Here is a 20,122-nt window from a genome sequence, read left to right as displayed (position 1 = left end):
CATGTGTATCATGACTAACCACACAAAGGTTAAAGTGTATGTAACGGAGCCAATGTGCAGAATTACAAACATATGCAGCTTAGAGAAAAGTAAATTAGAAGTTTACTTTGTGATTTTCGTTTTTGAAGGTTTTGAATCATTAAATATATTTTGTTGTGCTTAATATGTACTTCCTATTTCAGGAATGCTCCAGTAGAAAAATCATTAAGGTTTTGTATTCATTCCAAATATTTTGAAATATTTTAATCGACAAACATTAATTAGTTCCTAAATTATGGACATGGAAAATTCTATAGAAGGTATGTATGTATATGTAACAATATAACAACAACATTAATAATAATAATAATAATAATAAGAAGAAGAAGAAGAAGAAGAAGAAGCAGAAGAAATAAATAAATAAAATAAATTACAGTCAGAATACAGTGAGGGAAAAAAGTATTTGATCCCCTGCTGATTTTGTACGTTTGCCCACTGACAAAGAAATGATCCGTCTATAATTTTAATGGTAGGTGTATTTTAACAGTGAGAGACAGAATAACAACAACAAAATCCACAAAAACACATTTCAAAAAAGTTATAAATTGATTTGCATGTTAATGAGGGAAATAAGTATTTGATCCCCTATCAATCAGCAAGATTTCTGGCTCCCAGGTGTCTTTTATACAGGTAACGAGCTGAGATTAGGAGCACTCTCTTAAAGGGAGTGCTCCTAATCTCAGCTCGTTACCTGTATAAAAGACACCTGTCCACAGAAGCAATCAATCAATCAGATTCCAAACTCTCCACCATGGCCAAGACCAAAGAGCTGTCCAAGGATGTCAGGGACAAGATTGTAGACCTACACAAGGCTGGAATGGGCTACAAGACCATCGCCAAGCAGCTTGGTGAGAAGGTGACAACAGTTGGTGCGATTATTCGCAAATGGAAGAAACACAAAATAACTGTCAGTCTCCCTCGCTCTGGGGCTCCATGCAAGATCTCACTTCGTGGAGTTTCAATGATCATGAGAACGGTGAGGAATCAGCCCAGAACTACACGGGAGGATCTTGTTAATGATCTCAAGGCAGCTGGGACCATAGTCACCAAGAAATCAATTGGTAACACACTACGCCGAGAAGGACTGAAATCCTGCAGCGCCCGCAAGGTCCCCCTGCTCAAGAAAGCACATGTACAGGCCCGTCTGAAGTTTGCCAATGAACATCTGAATGATTCAGAGGAGAACTGGGTGACAGTGTTGTGGTCAGATGAGACCAAAATCAAGCTCTTTGGCATCAACTCAACTCGCCGTGTTTGGAGGAGGAGGAATGACCCCAAGAACACCATCCCCACCGTCAAACATGGAGGTGGAAACATTATGCTTTAGGGGTGTTTTTCTGCTAAGGGGACAGGACAACTGCACCGCATCAAAGGGATGATGGACAGGGCCATGTACCGTCAAATCTTGGAGTGGCCTAGCCAGTCTCCAGACCTTAATCCCATAGAAAATCTGTGGAGGGAGCTGAAGGTTCGAGTTGCCAAACGTCAGCCTCAAAACCTTAATGACTTGGAGAGGATCTGCAAAGAGGAGTGGGACAAAATCCCTCCTGAGATGTGTGCAAACCTGGTGGCCAACTACAAGAAACGTCTGACCTCTGTGATTGCCAACAAGGGTTTTGCCACCAAGTACTAAGTCGAAGGGGTCAAATACTTATTTCCCTCATTAACATGCAAATCAATTTATAACTTTTTTGAAATGCGTTTTTCTGATTTTTGTTGTTGTTATTCTGTCTCTCACTGTTAAAATACACCTACCATTAAAATTATAGACTGATCATTTCTTTGTCAGTGGGCAAACGTACAAAATCAGCAGGGGATCAAATACTTTTTTCCCTCACTGTATGTTTTTAATTCTCTTCTCCTAAAGTAGTCCTAGATAAATAAATACATCTTTGACTTCCCTGGCATTATGTGTACATTGTCATTGTTTGTTTTATATAGAAGCAGATTCCTTTTGCTATTGTGCTTTTTTTCATTTCTGAAGTAAAACCAAGATGCAGGCCCCATGCAATTAGCAATAAAATAGAATAAAACCTAGAAATGCCATTCAACTGAAATATTCATAGTGAGATAAACCAGTCTGAATTTAATGCTAAAACAAAAATCATGTCTATAAATATTACATTATTCTTACGTTATACATTATATTATGTTACTCTTTCCAGTCTATCTACTATTGGACTGATATCTATTATGTTCTATATTTATTTAAACAAAATAATAAAATAATTTAAATATATTTAAAATGGGGTGACACAATGGCCTCACAGCTCCTGAGTCCCGGGTTCGAGTCCCAGCTCGGGGGCCGGTCTGTGTGGGTTTTCTCTGGGCACTCCAGTGTCCTCACACTGTCCAAAGACATGCGGGTTAGGTAAATTGTTCTCACTAAATTGTCCTGTATGTTTGTGTGTGTGTATTGCCCAGCAATGGACTGGCATCCCGTCCTGGGTATATTCCTGCCTTGCGCCCTATGCCTGCCCTCAGCTCTGGCTTCCCCGCGACCCTCGCCAGGATAAGCAGCTTCAAAAATGGATGGATGGATATATTTAAAATGGCTAATGGTTAAGCTTTAAAAGTACAGACTGTGATATTTATAAACCATAGACATTTAAACTTAATGATTCATATGAGTAATCAAGTAGACCCATGCTGCATTAAAAATCTGTCCCTCAAATATTTTTAATGCTACAGTATTAGCATCTATAAAAGGAGGAAAGATTATGTGATAAAGTAAAAGCTACACTTTATGTAATATGAAGCCAACAGCTCATTAAACAGGAAGGATAACTGAGTCCATTATTTAAACAGAGTGCAACCATAACTTATCAAGCGAAGTGAAAATCAAACAAAGATAAAAGTTTTAAATGTTTGGTTTAACAACAATCTCTCAGTCTTCACTGTGCAATTTAAGCATAGCATTCACTTATGACCAGTAACTCCAGTAAAACAGGTAACATGTTTAAAGTGACACCTGGGAACAATTGCATTAGATGTTTTAGGGTGCATACAGTGAGATTTTGGAAGATAAATTGCAGTGGATAACTGATGTATCATTCATGCTAAAATGGATTTGATAAGATCCATTATGCATTTGTTTGCAAAGGAAATCCGTTCGGATGAGACAAGGACAGTATGTTATGCAAGTCCTTCGTACCTATAAAAAGTCAGATATTTGTTAAGCTTTTAAGATGTGCAGTGTGTGTGCTTTTTAAAAGCTTTTAGTTTCATATGTGCTGAGTTTGTTGTATGCATAAGACATCAGAGATCGACAATTGATGTTGTGTCATTATGCAAGCAGATGCTATTATGTCCTCAGATTTCAGTTGCATTTTTTATTTTATGGAGTTTAAACATCAAAATATGTGTTTAGTATACTTTGCATTAGAGAAACCTTTATGTATATTACAATGTCAAAAATAATATTATATCACTTCCCGTTCTCAAGAGAAGGCAAGGATTGGAAAATGTGAATAACGCATGTTTGTCATGAATCATTTGCTCCACCTCACATCACACAGCCTGTTTTTGTTAAGAAATATTAATCCCACCTTCTGACACTTTTCCCCACTTGATATGTACAGCTGTACAAGGACACCAAATCTGCCCAAAATACTACAATTAACAAACTCAACAAACACAAATATACATTTAAAAGCTACATATACATAAATAAACTTAGCTGCAGAGGTCTTTCAGTATTCCCAAACCCAGTGTACAGTATTGTATTCCTGAAGGTCTGAAATGCAAAGAACAAATTTAAATGTGGTCTTATTATGTATTTATATGTATTATACTAGATGAAAAGAGGGATATGTCTTAACAGAGAGTTTGGGGAAAAAGGGACCCCCTACACTTATGATAACTCAAAATTTGATCTGTTATAGTATAGAGATTAAACAACCCATTGGTGTTTATAGTTTGTGTTGCAAGTTTTCCCCACCTGAACATATGAAATCTGGAACATTGTGAGTGTGTGTGTGTGCGTGTGTGTGTATTCCTGAGAAAAATATGTGATGAAGCAATGTGTGCATCGAAATACATATAGTTATACCATTTGAATAAGAAATGGAATCTGTTATTTATGTATTTATATATTTAATTAATTTACAAGGCTGTTAATTGAATTGATGGGCAGGCTGGGAAATATTTTTAAACATCCAGTACTTTTGATCGTAAATTCACCAGCTGGATTTCTTGTCGTCATCATCACAGTTTTGAATCATAGAACAGAAAAAATTAAATGTAAACTGACAGGTGAAGTGAAGGTGGATAACATGGCAATGGAAAAAGCTACATGTGGTTGAACAGTCATTATATCAGGAAAAACCTGCAAAAATATCTGTACATGTATTTTCAGTTAGTACTTAGTATATGTTTCATTTGATTTTAAGACAAGGAGCTATTGCATATAATCTGCTTCACCGTACACAGTTATGTTCATGGTGTAACTACTTTTAGATGTCATACTGACATCACTGATGCCCTTTGAATTACCTAAAGGCAATACTACATTTACCTCCCACAAAAGTAGTTGACATGACTTGTCACAAATGTTTATAATAAAAGCTTCACTTACTGATCTCAATGCCCAATGCTTAACTGAAGGTTTGGATTAAGTGGTATCATATTTGGTCGGTTTCAACCATGTAGGCAACTAGTTTAAAACAGATCACAATACGATCAGCATAATAAACAAAATTGCTGGTTAACATAAATTTGATATTCTCCATAAACATATCAGGATTTCAGTAGTATTCTGAGAAACTAATCATAAAATAGAGTTTTTAAATAGTCAGTAACTCTACTGACATCATTAAATTCTGACCAAACACAAATGCATTTATTATTAGCTGGATTTCTTGTCATCATCACAGTTTTGAATCATAAAAAATTAAATGCAAACTGACAGGTGAAGTGAAGGTGGATAACATATAATTGATGGCTGACGTACACTTTAACAGTTCATGACAGCCGAATAAACGTTCGTTTGCACTATGTTGTAAATTTTTGTTTGCATCTTTATTGCATCCCTTTGGTTATATGATAAGAGGTTGTAATTGTGTCACAAATTCCACTTCCCCTTAGAAGTTCCTCCATCAAACATACTTTTGTCTACCTACATATATAGATATCCCAATCTGCTTGCAGCCCTGTGTATTTGGTGTTAGAGCCAGTTGTTCATAATTACTTTTCTGTATAATGGTTAATTGTAAACCTAGTTGCACAGGAAAGTGTATATAATTACTTGTGAGCAGTTTTTGTAAGGTGAATGTAAGAGATAAGCAAATGTCAGAAATGTTAAATGGTATCCATTATATACCCCATCAAATACCTTGAAAAGGACTACTAACAAATGCACAAGGGATAATGGATGGGTTAACTTTTTCTGGTGCTACTATTTCCTTTAAATGCCTCTTGCGATCTTTTATATTTTATGTACTTGAGAATGTTCATTGTTTCTCTATGACAAAAATCAGATTCCTTCATTTTAACAATCATTGGGACCTTCAGATAAATAGTTAAAATGTACATTAACTGAATTGGTCTCTGGTTTGAGCCCCCCAGAATTAAAATACTATTGGTCTTTTCCACTATTACCCATAGGTAATTGTGGAATTTCCTTTCCAATAAAAAAGGGGTCTGGGAATAAGTAATAAAAGGCAGGAAGTCATAAGGGGCACTGTTTGCTTCCTGATGAAATGAGGCCCCTGTCTTTTTCGGGTTTAACATTTCTGCTGGATGAAACCCATAGAATAGTTCAAGTTATGGTTAAGACTTTAAGCTTGACAACAGAAGTCAGTTTTTGCTTTTTTCACTTTGAAATTCTAACACCAGTTAAGTGCCCTAAATTGGTGAGTAAGAAGCTTAACTCCTTCCTTATGAAAACTATTGGGCCCTGTGAGTAATATTTTGATGAGTTCTCCACCCCTTTCCGCATTCCTTCTTGGACAAATGGGATCTTTCTCTTTTTTATAAAGTGTGTGTCTGAGTGTGTAACCCATTACAGGGCTCAAGTTGAGGGGAATTCAGTGCAGAGCTTACCATAGCATATACAACTGTAAAGGGCACGGCCTACTGACATTTATTTGGCAGTTAGGCTTGAAGTTGTGTTTTCTTTTTCAGACTCTGGTGCAGAGGGAGCTACCGGGGGCTGCCAAGAAACCAATATTGTTCTTCGAGATTATCAGATGGAGGTGGCAAGGCCTGCTTTAGAAGGAAAAAACATAATAATATGCCTACCAACAGGAAGTGGGAAAACCAGAGTTGCAGTCTACATTACTAAACAACATCTGGACAGCCGGAGAGCAAAAAACAAACCTGGGAAAGCTGTAGTTCTAGTTAACAAGGTAGTGCATTTGAAACACACACACAAACCTAGATGGAAAAAAAACATGTCGGAAACATTCTCATGATGATTTATTTATCTTTTTGTGATCAATAAAGAAATCTACTTTGGCAAAAGTTCATTATTGAATTGCACTTGAGAATTTTTTTTATTATTTAAAAAGACGGTTCGATCAAATACCCATTCCTGGCTCATTCTCATTCCAGCAGAATACAGATAAAGGATATAAAATTACAAATTTGGCGTTTGAGAGTTCAGAAATGTTCAAAGTGTTACATTGTGTCAGGCCAATCCCAAGCTATTTTATGAAGTTACTCTATTTAATGGGAATCCCCAAACTACCTACAAAGTATACTAAATCAGCAGATACTATATATTGTTTTTACCATTTATATATATATATATATACTACCAGTACCTAGGAAGGAAATTATGTCCCATACTATTATACAAAAAATAACATAATATACAGTACTGTGCAAAAGTTTTAGGCAGGTGTGAAAAAATGCTGTAAAGTAAGAATGCTTTCCAAAATAGACATGTTAATAGATTATATTTATCAATTACAAAATTCAATGCGAGTGAACAGAAGACAAATCTACATCTAATCAATATTTGTGACCACCATTTGCCTTCACAACAGCATCAATTCTTCTAGGTACACTTGCACACAGATTTTGAAGGAACTTGGCAGGTAGGTTGGCCCAAACATCTTGCAGAACTAACGACAGTTCTTCTGTGGATTTAGGCAGCCTTAGTTGCTTCTCTCTCTTCATGTAATCCCAGACAGACTCGATGATGTTGAGATCAGGGCTCTGTGGGGGCCATACCATCACTTCCAGGACTCCTTGTTCTTCTTTACGCTGAAGATAGTTCTTAATGAACTTCGCTGTATGTTTGGGGTCGTTGTCATGCTGCAGAATAAATTTGGGGCCAATCACATGCCTCCCTGATGGTATTTGCATGATGGATAAGTATCTGCCTGTACTTCTCAGCATTGAGGAGACCATTCATTCTGACCAAATCCCAAACTCCATTTGCAGAAATGCAGCCCCAAACTTACAAGGAACCTCCACCATGCTTCACTGTTGCCTGCAGACATGTGCCGCTCTCCAGCCCTTCGGCAAACAAACTGCCTTTCACATTGACTCATCAGTCCAGAGCACCTGCTGCCATTTTTCTGCACCCCAGTTCTTGTGTTTTTGTGCATAGTTGAGTCGCTTGGCCTTGTTGCCACGTCGGAGGTATGGCTTTTTGGCCGCGAGTCTTCCATGAAGGCCACTTCTGACCAGACTTCTCCGGACAGTAGATGGGTGTACCAGGGTCCCAGTGTTTTCTGTCAATTCTGAGCTGATGGCACTGCTGGACATCTTCCAATTGCGAAGGGAAGTAAGCACGATATGGCTTTCATCTGCTGCAGTAAGTTTCCTTGGCCGACCACTGCGTCTACGGTCCTCAACGTTTCCTGTTTCTTTGTGCTTCTTCAAAAGAGCTTGGAAAGCACATCTGGAAACCCCTGTCTGCCTTGAAATTTCTGCCTGGGAGAGACCTTGCTGATGCAGTATAACTACCTTGTGTCTTGTTGCTGTGCTCAGTCTTGCCATGGTGTATGACTTTTGACAGTAAACCTTGATAGCTGAGTTTGGCTGCTCCTCACCCAGTTTTATTCCTCCTACACAGCTGTTTCTGTTTCAGTTAATGATTGTGTTTCAACCTACATATTGAATTGATGATCATTAGCACCTGTTTGGTATAATTGTATAATCATACACCTGACTATATGCCTACAAAATCCCTGACCTTGTGCAAGTGTACCTAGAAGAATTGATGCTGTTTTGAAGGCAAAGGGTGGTCACACCAAATATGGATTTGATGTAGATTTTTCTTCTGTTCACTCACTTTGCATTTAGGTAATTGATAAATATAATCTATTAACATGTCTATTTTGAAAGCATTCTTACTTTACAGCATTTTTTCACACCTGCCTAAAACTTTTGCACAGTACTATATAATATGCTTTTAATAGTTTTGAGATAAAACAAATTCCCCTCTAAGCAGTGGTGCATTTTCATCTGCAGGTGCCTCTAGTGGAGCAGCATTATCGCACAGAGTTTGGGAAGCACCTAAAGAACCAGTACCGAGTCGAAAGGGTCAGTGGAGATTCTCAGCTGAAAATCTCCTTCCCTGATGTCATCAGAAACAATGACATCATCATCTGCACCGCACAAATACTGGAAAATTCATTCTCAAGAGCAAAGAATGGGGAGGATGAAGGGGTTCAAATGTCAGGTAAAAACATACTTTTGTTTTTGTTTTGATTAATAATAAACCATTTACAGGAAACTGAAAACTGTCTCTTATCAAACAATCAATTAAGATAATGTTATATGATACAAAGATAATGTATTTATTATAACATGTTTCTCGCATCACATATACATACAATTATAAAATGAACTCATCAAGGGTCTAAATATATTTGGAGGCTACTCTACACCAATCAGCCATAACATTATGACCACTGACAGATGAAGTGAATAACACTGATAATCTCGTTATCATGGCACCTGTCAGTGGGTGGGATATATTAGGCAGCAAGTGAATATTTTGTCCTCAAAGTTCATGTGTTAGAAGCAGGAAAAATGGGCAAGCGTAAGGATCTGAGCGACTTTGACAAGAGCCAAATTGTGATGGCTAGACGACTGGGTCAGAGCATCTCCAAAACTGCAGCTCTTGTGGGGTGTTCCTGGTCTGCAGTGGTCAGTACCTATCAAAAGTGGTCCAAGGAAGGAAAAGTGGTGAACAGGCGACAGGGTCATGGGCAGCCAAGGCTCATTGATGCACGTGGGGAGTGAAGGCTGGCCCGTGTGGTCCGATCCAACAGATGAGCTACTGTAGCTCAAATTGCTGAAAAAGTTAATGCTGGTTCTGATAGAAAGGTGTCAGAACACACAGTGCATCACAGTTTGTTGCGTATGGGGCTGCATAGCCGCAGACCAGTCAGGGTGTCCATGCTGACCCCTGTCCACTGCCGAAAGCGCCTACAATGGGCACGTGAGCATCAGAACTGGACCACAGAGCAATGGAAGAAGGTGGCCTGGTCTGATGAATCACGAGTTCAAGGTGATGACTTGGCCTCCAAATTCCCCAGATCTCAATCCAATCGAGCATCTGTGGGATGTGCTAGACAAACAAGTTCGATCCACGGAGGCCCCACCTCGCAACTTACAGGACTTAAAGGATCTGCTGCTAACATCTTGGTGCCAGATACCACAGCACACCTTCAGAGGTCTAGTGGAGTCCATGCCTCGATGGGTCAGGGCTGTTTTGGTGCAAAAGGGGGTCCTACACAATATTAGGCAGGTGGTCATAATGTTATGGCTGATTGGTGTATATCCACATTGTAGCAGTTGTTACATCAAGAGATTTAAATGGTAACATAACTTCAGGTCAGGGCTATACTTTCTTGGTTGTACTTTCCAGAGGGTTTGTTGTCAAACTCTTCTTCAGCTCTCTTGGTTGGTTGTGCTGGCACTAGTCAATCTAAAGCCGAATTCCCATTTGTATAGCATATGCTGTTTGTTCAAAAGCCTGGATGGTTCTTTTCCTTAGTTTCCAGGCCTCACTGCTGTTCAAGTCATCAGTCTGCAGCTGATATAATTCACAGGAGAGATTCTGTCATTGTGGCAGACAGAAGATTTCATGTCCCATTCCAGATTTGTATTGGCCTCTGGAGTGATATATGTAATACCCTTCTTAAACTTCTGTTAGTACACTTAGGTATTTTATAACACATTCTTCATACTTTTGACACAGAAAATGTTCTCCTTCAACAGAATGGTCTTATGGGATGTGTAAATGTTTCATTTTAAGAAAGGCTATAAATTAGCTCAAGTTGGAATTGTGTGTTTGCATATAGCAATGCCAAGAAGGCAGTAACACAATTTTTTAAGGAATTAGTGTAATTTGTTACACTAAAACTTTCATAAATAAGGGAAATGGGAACATGTAGAAGTGAACAATGCTTATATTTACTATAACATTTGTTTATGTTCATGTTTCCTCAATAACCATGATGTTTATGAACATCTATCAAATCAAATCTGTTGCTTCTTACAATGGTACTAATAAATCTGCCTCCCCTATATTTACTTTGTATTGCTCCATAAAACTGTCACCCACAGGTCAATCAAATAGCACAATTCCCATATTTATTAAAGGCTCTTTGTTTCAAGAACATATCTTCTCTTGAAACAAATGCAATCCCGCCTATGAGTACTGTTTTCAATTTAAAATAAGTGGGTGGGTTGAAGTTTGGATGGGTTCCATCCACATGAACTTGTGATTATGCTGTAAAGAATATCCTGTAGCTACATAAATAAAATTAAAAAAACAAGGCAGGAGAAGAAAACCACCGAAGCATGTGCAGAGAGAACGTCTAAACAGGCTTCATGTAGTTATATACGGTTATTCACTCATTGTGTTATGCTTTCACAGAGCAGTCTTTCCAACAGAAATCAGTCCACTTTGGATAACTCTATATTGTGATCTATCACTGTAGATATCTCCCTCATCGTGATAGATGAATGTCACCACACTCAGAAAGGAGGAGTGTATAACAACATCATGACACGCTATCTAAAGCAGAAACTTAAAAACGATGAGTACAGAAAAGAGAATAAGGAGCTTATCCCCATTCCCCAGATTTTGGGGCTCACAGCATCACCTGGTGTTGGAGGAGCAAAGACCCCACAGAAAGCTGAGGAGCACATCTTAAAAGTAAGCAGTTGATTAAAATATTTCTGAGCTAAGGTCATTCTTCGAGGCACAGCAGATAGCAGGATGGTGGGAAGGGTCTGGAGCTCACATCCTGCTGTGCATTGCCATTCCATTGTCAGGAACGCCCCGAGGCTCTCCAAAAGCCCAGACTTTGCAATGCTTTTTTGTACAATATTAAAAATTGGTGTTGTTTAGTTTTTTCTACCACATACACTCTGAAGCCTTAAAGTTGTTGTGAAGTGCTGATATTATCACACATGTATGCAGACTGATCTTGAACATCTAAAGCTTATTTTCTTCTTGTAAAACAGTTGCATAACATTTAAATATAAGATTCCCCAATCCCAATTATTTGTCCCCTTACAACAACAAAAAAATAATTTTGTTGTTGTTGATTAATCCAATACAGTATGGCACCTAATACACATGATAAAAGTTAAAATGTTGTCTACCGCTACTTTCATGTGATCTGTGGTGTTGATGCATGAACTTCTTAAATCCATTCACAGATCTGTGCAAATCTGGATGCGTACAAAATAATGACAGTTCAAAAAAACGCTGAAGAACTTGGAGAAAAGGTAAAAGAGCCATACAAAAAGATTGCAATTGCTGAAGAAAGAAAAGAGGTAAGATTTTTCTGGACTGCTTACAGCTTTTCTAATTTCTTCCAAACAGAGCTCAGACTAAATTTGTATTTGCATATGTCAGTGCTTTAAAATGCAGGTTTATATTTGCATTGCTTGCAATATTTAAAACCAGACCACTTTTTTTTTTTTTTATTCCACAAATGGGCATTTATTGTCATGCAAAATCAAACAAATGGAATTTATTGACTCATTTAAAACTATTTTTTTTTCTTTTTAATGTCTGGTATTAGTCATCTTCTAAGAATATGTGGATCATGTGGACTTAAGCTGTTCCATTAGCCAGATGTTTAGATACTGCAGTAAAGGTGTAGGTTAGAATTTGGACATCATACATAGTGAATGAAATTACAGTTATACATATTACCAGATAATACATAATCATTGTAACATATATCAATATATTTTAGGATCCATTTGGAGATGTTATTAAAAGGCTTATGCAAGACATTCATGAACACGGTAACCTGACTCCAAATTCAGACCCAGGCACCCAGAACTATGAGCAGTGGGTAGTCCAAAAAGAACAACAAGGTAAGGGCTTTGCATAATATTCAACGCAACATTTCTGCTGAACCCAGGCCGTTTCAGCTCAACTATGGCACAATCCATGTGGCAGCCATGTCCCATCAACAGGAAGTTCTCAATTAGAAAAACATTTTTTATGGAACAAATAAAGTTACCAACTAAAAGAAAACAGATGCATTTATTAATTTTGTCTGGAACAGAACTGTTATTGAAAGGTGCATGATTTTGTAGTTCATTTAATTGTTACAACTTTTGCAAATGTATGTCATTGTACAATCTACTATGATCAATTACCTTAAAATCTCTTTGTAGCTGCAAAAGAGGAGAACCAGAGAGTTCGGGTGTGTGCCGAACACCTGCGTAAATACAACGAGGCGCTCAACCAAAATAACACCATTCGGATGTCTGATGCTTTTAACTTCCTGAAGACATTTTATGATGAGGAAATGAGGAAGAAAGTGCGACCAGATGAGGAAAATGAAGAAATGATTGCAGATATTAGTGAAACAGACAGATTTCTTTTAAAATTGTTTGAAGGTATTTATTTATTTATTTATTTATTTTACATTAAATTAGTAGAAAGAACTGTGTGCACATAATGAATACCTCCAAAGTATATAAATATTTACTGTTTCCAATAACATTTTCTCCATCCTCTAACTGTATTCATCTATTTATTTATCTATTTAAATAAGATAACCGCAAGACACTTAAGGATTTGGCAAATAATCCTGCATATGAGAATAAGAATCTGTCACAACTGAAGACAACCATACTACAGGAATTTACTAGGCAGGAGGAATCAAGAGGAATTATTTTCACCAAGACTCGTCTTAGCGCAATTGCCTTAAATCAGTGGATTCAAGAGCATACAAAATTTGAGCAGGTTGGAGTAAAATCCAGTCATCTCATTGGGGCTGGAAATCAGAGTATCGTCAAGCCCATGACTTCAGTAAGTAGATCATTTACAAACCTAATATGCAGAATATGCCTAATACCTAATATAACCTAATATATTAACAATTATACATATTACCTAATGTATTATATTATTTTAAGCTTTAAGATGTCCTCAGTATCAAACCAGGAATTTCAAATACCCCACCCTCTTGGTTACCCAATATCTGAAATGTCTCTGATTTTAGGACATTTTTCAATCTTTTCAAACAGGCAGAGCAAAGGGAAGTTCTGGAAAAATTTCGCACTGGCGACATCAACTTGCTTGTTGCAACTACAGTAGCCGAAGAAGGCCTGGATATAAAACAGTGTAACATTGTGATCCGATACGGCCTGGTGACCAATGAAATTGCAATGGTTCAGGTAAATGACTTGGCACTTCTACAGGAAGCGGTTAGATCTATGTCATGCTAGAAGTAGTTTTTTTTCCTTCTTCTTTTTAAACATTTGTTATAGAGTGTCAAAAGATGGTGCTTTTTTTTTCTCTTGGACAAAAAGCAACAAAAAGTCAATCTTTTCTAGTTATGCTGTCTCATCTGGCTATCGGGATGAATTGTAATTCTGGAACCAGAGAGTAGAATCACCAACACCAGGATCAGTCCCTTACGTATATTTACTAAAGAAAAACAGACATTAAGGGGTTAAAAGTGTGACACCAGAGATTCCTGTATCCAAGCTCAAAGGTCATATGGCAGACCAGTTAATGCACACCTGTTAAGGGGCTTTGAAGCTTGAGAACAGAAGGTATAGGATGGTAATGAAAATTATGGTCCTGAAGTACCAATGAACTCTGAAAAGTCATTCCACTCGCTTTTTTATGTGGGAGCTGTTATGTTTTTTGGTTGAGCAGTGGAGGCAGAACAGGTTATTATTCATTGTATTACTCCCTGCTGCTGCTCTTAGATTCCAACTTGTTGCTTTCCATCTCAGTCCTTGAAACTAAGCCAAACACAGGAATATCCTTGGACTTTAGCCCTGCTGGTAGTGACTGCAGTGTTAGATTGTGTCCAGGTACTTACCCACATACAGGGAACTACACAATAAATAAGGAATGGCAAGTTACTTGTGTAGAGATGAACATGTAGCACAGACCCACCAAGGGGCTAGGGGACTTCAGTTGAGCTGGTTTATTCCATACAGAGCACTCTGGAGCCAGCAGAAAGCAGACTGGCTGGCTCCAGAGGGTAAAGCTTCATCTTATATACTTTACAGGCTTTATGTAACATATGGTATGTTGATGGTTTTCTCCCAGTGTTGTTCCCTCACCACTGCCCCCCCATCCACCCCTCTGAGTCAGACTGTTTGTATCCTCCATCAGGACATATGCAACAATTGTGCACGTATACTCCTTGTTGTCGGCATATTTGAATGCCTGTTTCATGAATTCGTTCATAAGGTCCATGATATAAGAGAGGTGAACGGCCATATTCTATGTGCAAAGTCCATGTTTCATGTTGTCAGAAGAGGTCAATGTCCAGCATTGATCATGTGTCCTATTTATCAGTTTTGCAAGGATTTGTCCTCATGCTGCAATATTAGGGCTTGAGAGAGACAATATAAAACATTGTCATTGTTACCTTTATTAATTCTATGTTAACTTTCAAATTCACATTATCCCTGTGATCATCCATGGCCAGGGATAATCAGTTACTATAATCTTCAAAATGAACACTAGTTTCTTCAGTTTGACAACCCATTCATAACTAAGTTTGTATCTGTCCACTTTTGTTTTGTTTTTCCCTTTAAGGCAAGGGGAAGAGCCAGAGCAGACGACAGCACTTATGCGCTAGTTGCAAGTGAGGGATCTGGTGTCATTGAACGTGAAGGAGTAAATGTCTTCCGGGAGAAAATGATGAACAAAGCCATTCAGAATGTGCAAAAGTTAGATAAAAAAGAATATGAAAAAAAGGTAAAATATCGCATCAAATTAAATCTGATTAGCTGGAGAACTTAATAGGAAGTTTCAAATATTACAGTGGCATATTTTCCTTATTGTTTGATTTACATTATATGAAGACTGAGTATTTGTAAGGATAATGCCTGTTTTAAATTACATCATGGGGTAAAAAAACACTAAATGAGTATTAAAACATTAACATTCCCACCTGCCAATTCTGAATACTTTGTCATTTTATATTTGTATGGTTCAAATCATCCACAAAATGATATTAGACTTCTCAGTGCACTTTCCTTAACAAGGAGAGATGCACTTTGCATGTTCCCTTCATGCATACTGCCATATGTCCAGTTTCAGTCAGTGCCTTTAAACTCCATGCAGAAACAAATACACATATTACTCTTATATGGGAATGTGACAGTTCATCCTAGAGACAGTTCACCCCCACCAGGAGTGAAATTATCTTGAATTCTGAGTGTAGGCCAGTATCACAACATTCACATTTCTGTTTTTCTATTGTTTTAAGATTAAGGGATTTCAGATACAGTCCATAATGGAAAAAAAAATCCGTACTAAGAAAAAGCTGCAAAAGGTACTTCAGGAAAATCCATCAAAAGTGAGATTTAGCTGCAGAAACTGTAGCTTACTTGTCTGTTCTGGAGAACACATTGAGGTCATTGAAGGCATGCACCATGTGAATGTAACTAAAGACTTCAAGTAAGTGTTTTTAAATCAATTTCAAAATTATGATTAGGTAAAAGTTAACATTTCTTAATGATTTGTTAAAATGTTTGCTGTTGCAAAATTAAAAAAAAAAAATGTAACACTATTAATAAAGCATCCCATGGACTGGTGAGAATGCATTGATTAGATTATATATTTAATGGATTATTAATTTAACTACAGATATTTCTTTGACAATATTGTCATATTAAAAAATCCCTTATAACAAAAAATGCATGGCAAGGAGTAAATTCAGATATCTGTGTGTATTATGCATAACTGAAATCTCCTATTATGTGCATAAATAACTGCAAGATCAAATATTAAGGAGTAGATTTTCAAATATATATATATATATATATATATATATATAGTATTAAAATTAGTACATACATTGCAAGCTATTAAGCAGTTAAACTACATTTCTGTGCCTTCATTTTCAGAGAGCTGTTTTTAGTCAGAGAAAATAAAGCGCTACAGGACAGGATGCTTGATTATGAAGTGAATGGTGAAATAGCATGCAAAAAGTGTGCACAGGTAAGGTTGCAAAAAGCTATTTTATACTATACAGCAGTGAGCATTGTTTAATTTATATTACACTAGTTATCTGTGCCAATGGAATCTCATATACCAAAACCACAGCTCCTGACATGGATTCAGTAACAGCATCATAGATAACATATCCATGAGCAGGGAAACCCACCCAAAGCCCATTGTCAATGGACAGAAGTCTACATTACAGAATCTACCAGCCCTGGAGAACAATCTGCTACCACTTGTTAAAAACACCACAGAACTATTAGGTGGGCACAAATATCTTTGACAGTGAAAGACAGCAGAAGGCAGACACACACAGAAATACATCCATCGATAGACAGCGGGACTGTCAAGATGGCTTGTTCAAAGAAAAGAGAAGTTGATTACAAAAATTGCATATTCAATGATGAGTGGACAAACATTGCATTTATTGCATTCATGCTCCCCACAACAAGCTCAAAACCAATGTGCCCGAAGCATCACTTTGACACAAAGCACTGCCATTTTGAGCAAACATATCCCCAAAGGTGAAAACAAAAACAATAAATCACCTCAAAGCCCAATATGAGAGGCCCACCATAGCCCAAGAATTTGCAGTGAAGATTAGATTGGCTTTTGGGATAATGCAAAAAGCCATTTACTGATGCAGAGTGAAGTTGCTGAGACCTTGCTTGACAATAAACAAAAAGATGAGCTGAAGGAAAAGATAAAACACATCCCACTGTCAAGACTCCACAGCAATCATAAGAACTAAAATATTAGCTGAAGAAGACTTGATGAGGCCATTCAGAATGCACCATGCTTTTCTTTAGTTGTGGATTAATCAAAAGATACCACTGATAATGCCCAGCTTCTGATATTTCTGAAATTTTATGACAAAACAAAGAAGGAATTATGTGACAACCGGTTGGGTTTAACAACTCTTAAAGCACATACACAAGGAGAGGCCATCAAAGGGATGCTAACAAAAAGGGGGATAGATCTGAAGTCGGTGGTTTCCATCACCATAGATGAAGCTCCAGTCATGGTAGGAAGAGGGAGGGGACTGGTGACATGTTTGAAAGAGGTCCACCCTGACCTGACATCTTACAACTGCATCATGTGTGCCAGTCTGGGAAAAGACTTAGCTGTCTGCTAAGAGGCTTTCTGACAGAGATCAATGCCAGCTATGATGACTTACTACAGCACAACAATGTGAGACGGCTCAGCAAAGGCAGGGCTTTGGAGCACTTTTGGGCCATTTGTAAGGAGGTCAAATCTTTCCTATCAGAGTAAAAGAGTGAAAAGGAGTAAATGCAAACAGCTGCATTTTTGTCAGATATTACATCACATCTGAATGAGTTTGATGTTAAGCTGCAGGGACAGAACAACAGTGTGTGTGATTTGATAACAGCACTTCTGGCTTTCCATTTGAAATTAGAGATTTTCTAGACAGAACTCCAGGGAGAACTTGTCCATTTAATCAAACTTTTGGAGCAAACCTAGGGTGGAAAGATGTTCCCCACCATGCTGATTTCATTTTGATGGATAACTTCAAGGCTTGCTTTGATGACTTCACTCTTGGAAGACAATTGCTGCTGCTCATACTGAACCCCTTCTTGGTCACAAAAGTCTTCAGAGGAAACAAGTCAGAATTTCAGATGGGTATATGTTGCATCACTACCAATGGAGTTGATTGAACTGCAAGAAAATGTGGCTTTGAAAGAGCAGGCTGGTGATTGTGCCCTGGTAAGATGGTGCCTGCAGCTTGTTTCCCTGTTCAAAACAAAATGGCACTACACGTGGCACCTGACCATGATTGGCTCCACATACTGCTGTTAGTGAGCCTTCTCCACAATGAATATTATTAAAACCAAATACCGCACCAGGATCAGCAATGAACACCTGCACCAGTTTTGTAGATGCATGCACGGAACACAATCTGTTTTTTATTATTATTTATTATTCAATTAAGAGAAATGCAAAGGCCCATGCACAGTGGCTCACAGTCACGTTTTTGTATAGATTAATATGCTACCCACTTTTGGTCTTCAGAAATGTTGTCACAAAATTTGCACTTTATTATATATTGGTAAAAAGAGAAACCATACATTTTGTCATTACTTTTTGTTGTACTCATTTCTTACATTTCTTTGAAAGCAGCATGACAAATGGTAATTCCCTATTTACTACTACAGTACTGCCTGTACAATGCACATTTTCACTATCTAAATAAATAAGTTGTGTGTAATTCATTCAAAATGTATCTGATTGGTCTCATTTAATATATTTAATAGTAGGCTAGATCTGAACATATTTGTTTTAAAACCATATATCCCAAATCATAATATGGAAAATGGTAAGTTTGTTACTATGCTGTACTAAAGTGCTGATAAATGACTATATCCATCCCCCTGCTCTAAGGGATTACTGGTTTTCTGTTAGTGATCTTTCCACCTAATAATGTTTATTTTTCTTCAGACTTGGGGTACAATGATGTTGCACCGTGGAATTGAGTGCCCTTGCTTGGGTATCAGGAATTTTGTGGTCTCCTACAATGACAAGCAAAAGAAAACATACAGCAAGTGGAGTGAACTCAAAATCAAGTTTCCATCTTTTGACTATGCTGATCACGTTTTTCTGGATGCGGATGACAGCGATGATGATGATTAGAGATCATCAGATTCAACAGAATCAACCTATCAGAATTTATCAAGAGCGCAAAAGGGGGATACTGGGGCAATTGATTAAAAAGGCAACAACATGTTTATTTAATTTTTATTTGTTTTAATTTGCTGTTGTTTTGACCTATATATATATATATATATATATATATATATATATATATATATATATATATATATATATATATGTATATATATAACATTACTACATTGTCATGTGGAAAACAAATCATGTTTGTAATTTTCCATACAAAAAATAAATGCTGACTTAAAAAGCAGAACTGAGAAGTTAATGTTAAAACTGAGATGTGCAAATGGCAGTGTGTGTAATCATAGCAAGTTTCACAAAATGTATCTGTTGTCTTCCTTAAATTAATGAATGTATATCCACACGAAACAGAAAATGAATACAAATTAAAGGAATTGATCAAAATAAACATCTTAATCATGTCAATGATTTTATCTGTTATCTGCCTATGTTAAGTAAATAGTGGTGAAGGTATAAATAAACTAAAATTTAAAAATGGTTTCCGTCATGTTTTGTATTTCCCTACACTCCAAGAAGTCAGTTTGATATCAAATGGAGATGATTTGTCAAGTAATGGCACCGACAAGGATTTGACACTCAAACAGTGTGTTTATAGTTCACTTGTTATTGCTCACACAAAGTAAAAACTCCAAGCTACACAATCCACATAATGCATGAGCAAACAATTTACATTGAGAAATGAGAAATTGCAGATGTTTTAAACCTCTGTGATCTTGACAAACTGAAGTTACTATGTTGTCTTTGTGATGACTTTTATTCTTTGAGTATAAACAACATCTAGAGGATGTATTATTAAAACAGCCGATATCAACATAAAATAGGCCAGAATATATAACCAGTCAGCTTTTTTTGTTGTTGTTGTTGTTTTGTTTTGTTTAATCTTTTCTTTTTTTTAGGATTGGCATATTTACAAGAACATATATGTACAATTAAAGGGTGAAACATTCATATTTTTTAAAC

At 37.1% G+C, this 20,122-nt stretch overlaps 1 protein-coding gene across 1 annotated transcript in view; it reads left to right on the top strand.

Moving 5' to 3' along the window:
- The window catches only part of ifih1 (interferon induced with helicase C domain 1), a 29,626-nt gene extending 9,986 nt beyond the window's left edge, over positions 1-19,640 (top strand). Inside the window, exons 6-17 of the mRNA XM_066687239.1 lie at positions 6,163-6,386; positions 8,464-8,674; positions 10,947-11,164; positions 11,674-11,790; positions 12,219-12,342; positions 12,649-12,873; positions 13,032-13,288; positions 13,507-13,656; positions 15,041-15,202; positions 15,717-15,907; positions 16,357-16,450; positions 18,911-19,640. Coding sequence (XP_066543336.1) covers positions 6,163-6,386; positions 8,464-8,674; positions 10,947-11,164; positions 11,674-11,790; positions 12,219-12,342; positions 12,649-12,873; positions 13,032-13,288; positions 13,507-13,656; positions 15,041-15,202; positions 15,717-15,907; positions 16,357-16,450; positions 18,911-19,102 — 2,165 coding nt within the window. The 3' untranslated portion in view covers positions 19,103-19,640. The remainder of the gene's footprint in view (positions 1-6,162; positions 6,387-8,463; positions 8,675-10,946; positions 11,165-11,673; positions 11,791-12,218; positions 12,343-12,648; positions 12,874-13,031; positions 13,289-13,506; positions 13,657-15,040; positions 15,203-15,716; positions 15,908-16,356; positions 16,451-18,910) is intronic.
- Positions 19,641-20,122: the final 482 nt, after the last annotated feature.

This window comes from Amia ocellicauda, chromosome 16 (genome assembly GCF_036373705.1).
Source record: "Amia ocellicauda isolate fAmiCal2 chromosome 16, fAmiCal2.hap1, whole genome shotgun sequence".
NCBI classification, from domain to species: Eukaryota; Metazoa; Chordata; class Actinopteri; order Amiiformes; family Amiidae; genus Amia; species Amia ocellicauda.
The sequence above is the reverse complement of the archived record's forward strand: the minus strand, read 5'-3'. Positions and strand labels throughout refer to the sequence as shown.